Raw genomic sequence first — 6000 nt, forward strand, 5'->3', positions numbered from 1 at the left:
CCATTCACTATAATTTGCAAGACTGTCCCATGTGACCCTCCATGACAGACAGGCCTTGATAACTAGCTTGGACGACAGTGACTCAATGCCAAACACAGAGATTTCTTCAGATATTAAGCTATATTCGGGACAGGAGCGTTGTTGATGAACTAGGCCTAAGAACAGAATACTGCATATCACCAAAGAGGATGGAAAAAAATGGGGGAAAAAAACAGGAGCAAAGCAATTAAGGTAAGTAGCATAAGTCTACAGGAATGCACAGAAATTTGATTTTGCTGTGTATGGATGAACTTAGAGACTTTAACTTTGTTTGAGCCTGGTGCTGAATCCTCCAAAGCCCGGTCTCTTCTAACAGATGGACTAGCAACTGTCACGCCATACATACAGAGTATATGACTAAGGCCATCTTATCACAGCCTTGGTGAAAGTGTAATAGAGTATAGGTCTTATCCATGGCAGCCACCCCACCTCTGCCAGAATCCCTGTCAAGAAGTGAGGGCGACCCACCGTCATGGAGCCTTGAAGGCAGACATGGCAAGCCTCAAAGTGTCACAGGGAATAAGGGGGCTTCCCCACTGGGTCCAATAGGGTCTGACAGGCCTGTCACACTAACCCGCTTTCCAGGCAGCTCCTCTCTCCTTTCTGTCACTCCATTAACTAGTGGTAATAGTGGCTGTAATAGTGGTGGTGCTGACATTACTGGCAAATGAACTCAGCCATTAGGGCCGAAGGAAATACCGCTATCACATTGTTATCTAGACGTAAACATGCAAGATATTAATATCTCAAAAGGCAACAATATGGACGATATCAAATTTTAGGTTAGCCTATGGTAGTGATTGGTCTGTTCTGATCAGAAGTCCTACTTTTTGAAGTAACTGTATTTTCTATGCCCAGCTGGTACTATTATGCTGTTTTTTGAAGAATACTTCATTTTCAAAGCCAGTGCAAATTTAAAATTTCAAACAAGCTTGAGGCCATAGTCATGTCATATACTTTACCACTATCGAGATACTTGGCATAAATATCGAGGTATGAAATTTCGTCCATATCGTGCAGTCCTATCGGGCATAAAAAGAGTCTAGTCTTGTCTTTTCATCATTAAAACCAAATATAACTCATCTAACAAAAACTAAACGAAACACAGTTCACACAGAATAAATGCGGCAGGAAAAATAAGTTAAAAAGTCACTAGTTTAATTGCGAAATCTTCAGCAATAAAAAAGATTTGTTCCTCATTTCTGGGCAGGGCGACCGCCGCACTGATAACTTTGGGAGCTCGGGGGAAAGTGAGCTGGTTAGCAAACATAAGCTCCAACTGCTAAGTTAGTTTGTACAAAACTATCCTTGGCATGAAACCAATTCACAAAAAAAACTTTGTGGGAGACTGAAATGGGCAGATACATAAACCAGCATCACCCTGCAGGACTGTGAAAGGACTTTCCCAGCGACTGCTTCTGGCAGCAGGAGCCGCTGTGATGCTAGCAGCTAGCCACCCTGGTCTCTCCCATACACTAGGTACACATAACAGTCAAATTTGAGCCAAAATGTCAGGGCAGTTCAGGGATACTCACGGACACACAGGGGCTGGAGGTAGTGCTGGGTGTCGGCGACCGCTGAACGGTAACCAGCGCCATCCCGGCTGCTGCTGCTCAGACCTCAGTCACCTCGAAGAGACAGGAGCCGGGCTATCGGACATTATTTTGGGTAGAGACTACGCCGAGATCCTGAGGTTACTTCCCTGGCCGTTGGTTGACTGCCCACCAACGTCAGGCTGGCCTAAACATTTACAGCAACATCCGGTAGGCTTTTTCAAAATAAAACCACCTATTTCCACCAATCATCGTGTAGGCTACGTCTAGCTTCTAGTTTTTGCTGCCTTCTTGAGCAGGAGACGTAGCCTACGAACAGAATCCTTCGGCATTTAATAGTTTTAATCTAGGCCATAATTGAACATAATATTAAAAATTATGATTTGGTGTGGTTTCTGTTGTCCTTATCGCATATTTATACATACTGCATACACACACACACACACACACACACACACACACACACACACACACATATATATATATATATATATACACACACACACACACACACACACACACACACACACACATATATATATATATATATATATATATATATATATATATATTTACAAGTTTCATATTTTTATATTTCTTATTTATTTCCATATTTCTTACCATTTAAATCTTCTCCTGAGAATTTTAACAGCTGCAACTACCAAATGTGCCGTCGGGGATCAATGAAGTATTTTTGATCCTGATTTCTCAAGAACGAAAAAGTATGCGTTTTTATTTTAATTGTAAAATCGCTTGACTTCCGGTGTAATTCTGCCGGCTTCTTGTGACAGTGCTCGCCTGCCCCGCCGGCATGTGGCGCATGCGCAATGACAACCAGCTGTCAAACTGGCTTGCTGCTCGATCACCGCTGGATAGGACCCACTCATCATTCATTAATCCTGTAAAATCGGTCGAGGTAATTTAAAGGCGGTCATTTACAATTAAACTGATAATGAATCCACAAAACTGCCCTCCCAGCATATGTGTGCGTGTGTGTGTGTGTGTGTGTGTGTGTGTGTAGCGTCATGAATAATGCAATATCATGTGTTTTATGGCTGCTCCTACAAGGTTTGCTGCAGGAGGAGACCTGACCTTCCGTCTTCCCTCCCCGTGTTGTTCAATAGCCACATCTCCTGGGAGGGGAGACCTTTGGGGGTGGGGGTTAGGGATGGGAAGGCAGGGGGAGGTGCAGGACTTGATGAGAGGAAAGTCACAGAGGGGGGTTGGTGGTGCAGGTGCAGGAGGAGCCTCAGCAGAACAAGTCACAAGGTGAGATAAGGAGGGCAATGGAGGATACAAGGGAAGGGAGGAGGCAGGGCAATGAGGATGAATGATGAGAGGGATGGAGAGAGAGAGAAGGAAAATGAGGAGAAAATGTTGAGGGGCTGATTGAAGGAAGAGAGGAGGATAGTGAATGTGGGAGTGTAGGTTGAGGGTGATAAAGAGGGGTCAGTCAGGGACAAAATTGAAAGAGGTGAGGAGGCGGTGAGTGAAGTGTTATATATGGATGACTATCTCATTTAGTGAGCTCTGACCTTGGATTGGAGAGTATTCAATTACATGTAACTGGATTACAGTAATCTATTTATCAAATTTGGCAACTCCACTGGGGAAATTACAAATACTATAGGAATTGAGTGGCACTGCACAGAGAGAGCGCTGATGGCTGGAATCAATAAACAAAAGCTCCTCAGGATGCTTGGAATATTAATGGTTTTGCTTTTAGTCTGAGCTGGCATGTGAGTGACCCCTAATCTCTAACTCCAAGTTTGCTGATGGAATATGAAACCAAATGGTGGCAATAATGGGCAAAAATTGCAGTTGTAGTTCCAACAGGGACAATAGGTCATTTTATTTCAGTTTATCGCCAAGTGTCTGGTCTGCTGTTTTGCCAGTAAAAGCCAGAGGGCAATGATCAGGTGGGAATTGTATTTTTCATCAAATTTTCAATGTTTGTACAAACCATAATGCTGTTGCTACCCACTCATTCCCGCGGCAACACCTTTTCAAATTCAAATGAGGAAGAAAAGGTAAATTTGTTGGAAATTAGAGACAGACAGTTTTTACAAAATTTAGTAATAATGATTTTCCATAGTTTCAGATGATAATAATTTCTATTGAAATGGAAGTCTCTGAAGTAGGATAAAGTGTGTTCAACTTCATAGTCAATAGATTTGGGAGTCAGAGTGATTCAAAATAAGTTCAAGGTAATCAAATCTCTCATCGCAGTTTTAAGATGGTAATCAATAATCTGTGAAGGGTTCTTGATTTTGAATGTAACCATCACTTCCATGATCAAAGAAAAAATGCCTCAAGATCATCTGTACAAATATTCTCATGCCCTGCACTGTAACGCAATAATCTTAGTACTGCCAAGGCAGAAAGAAGGAGAGAGATCTGATGGATGTAAGAGGTCATGCATATCTCCGAAGGTTTAAAAAAAATATTTTAATCTGTCACATTCCACTCATGACTGGAGTGAATTCAAATGTAAGAACTCAATGATCCCTGCTCAGAGCGTTTCATTGAAAGAGAGTGTTGGATACTCGAGACAAAGGCGTGGGTGGGTTTGAGGCCGAGTCTACGAGGATACGGGCTTATTTTGACTCAGATCATTGCATTATCTGGGTCATTGCCTCCTCCTCTTCGTCCTCTTACCAACCTCCCTATTCCTCTGCAGTATTCCTTCCCCTCCTCCCTCCCGTTTTCACCCCTCTTCCCTTCATCCTCATTATCAGCCCACTCTATCGCTTTTCCCCCCTTTTTATTGATCATCCAATAAGGCAAAGTGCAAAGAGTGGGGCACAGGAGAGGAGTAAGAGAATGAGACAAAGTAAGGGAATGAAAATTAGAAAAAAGATAGAAAGCTGTTAAGACAGGGGAGAAAAGCAAAAGGAGAAAAAGAGAGAGAGAGAGCGTTTGACAGGCAGGATGGTAAAGAGCTGAGAGTAATGTGAAGGCACACAGGGAGGGAAGGTACTGTCGAGGCTGTATGGAGAAAACGGAAAATTCAGAAAGCAGAGGTTGCAAAGTGAAGAGCATGAGAGAGAGAGAGAGAGAGAGAGAGAGAGAGAGAGAGAGAGAGAGAGAGAGGATTGCAAGTTGATGGGATAGAGAAAATAAAAGGTGGAGAGAGCAAATGATAGAAATGATTGCCAATAGAGGAGTGACAGCATGATTGATGACCCCTACTCCTGCATCCTTTCCCCTCCTCCATTTCCATCCCTCCATCCCTACTCTGTGTATGTGTGTATGGGCACCAGTGTGTTTCTATTCTCTATGCATGAACCCAATTGGTTTCATTATACTCCTAATATCCTGTCTATAATGAAAGTGTTGACAAAATGTGTGTGTGTGTGTGTGTGTGTGTGTGTGTGTGTGTGTGTGTGTGTGTGTGTGTGTGTGTGTGTGTGTGTGTGTGTGTGTGTGCATCCATATGCATATGCACATATGTGTGGATACATTTCAGCTCATGCCACGGCCCGTTGACTGACACAGCTCATAAGCTGGCTTCACTCTACCTCCCAGGAGAGCTCATCTCTCTCCCCTCAAGGCTGATCTGATAAGCCATCATTCACATATTGTCCAAACCATATTAGGCCACAGCGCCACCATCACCTTTACTACACTGTTTGTAAAAAGAGCAGCTGAAGGTAGAGTCAAAGAAAGAGAGAGCGAGAGGAAGGACTACAGACAAGCTGACTGGTGACCACACTGGACAGAGAGGAAGATGATGGAGAGAGAGAGAGAGGGTGGGAGGGAGTGCAAGAGAAAACAAGATTAGGATTAGACTAGAGGATGATTCTGCTTCATCGACTTAACGTCAAGACAGAGACAATAGGACTAGAGGCAATCCTGCTCGTAATTAAAGCTCTGCTCCCCACAAGGGATTGATTTGCCAACCAGAGTGTGTGAGTATGTGTGTGTGTGTGTGAGAGAGAGAGAGAGACAGAGAGTAGGTGTGTTTGTGTGGATGTAGTATGTCACCTTAACATTTCTAAGTCAGTGGTGTCATTATTGCCCACATCATCATCAACAACATTTATAGTAGTAGTAGCAGTAGTAGTAGCAGCAGTAGTAGTAGTAGTAGTAGTAGTAATTTCATTCATTCATTCCCTCAGTCCACACCCTGATCTGTTCGCTCCTTTCTCCTCTCAGTGGAGCTCTGGTGCCCCTAGTGGTCAGTTCCTGTCAAGACAAGGTATTCTGACTAACATATGGCACCATGTAAAACCAATAGGGGGTGATATGACCCCACTATAAAGCAGCTTAGTCACAAGAACACAAAATCCACTTGATGTCAGACATATGACACACCAAGCAAGTGTTTAAGTATTTAATTATCAATTAATAAATTAATTCTTCTTTTATTGCCAGTTATGTTCTTCTGATTCTGATATCCATGTTC

General features: G+C 43.0%; 1 protein-coding gene across 1 annotated transcript in view; it reads right to left on the reverse strand.

The window, feature by feature from the left end:
• ssh2a (slingshot protein phosphatase 2a) overlaps positions 1–1752 on the reverse strand; it is a 36832-nt gene extending 35080 nt beyond the window's left edge. Inside the window, exon 1 of the mRNA XM_030067393.1 lies at positions 1575–1752. Coding sequence (XP_029923253.1) covers positions 1575–1637 — 63 coding nt within the window. The 5' untranslated portion in view covers positions 1638–1752. The remainder of the gene's footprint in view (positions 1–1574) is intronic.
• Between the last annotated feature and the right edge of the window lie 4248 nt (positions 1753–6000).

The sequence above is a fragment of the Myripristis murdjan genome, chromosome 13 (assembly GCF_902150065.1).
Source record: "Myripristis murdjan chromosome 13, fMyrMur1.1, whole genome shotgun sequence".
Classification (NCBI taxonomy): Eukaryota; Metazoa; Chordata; class Actinopteri; order Holocentriformes; family Holocentridae; genus Myripristis; species Myripristis murdjan.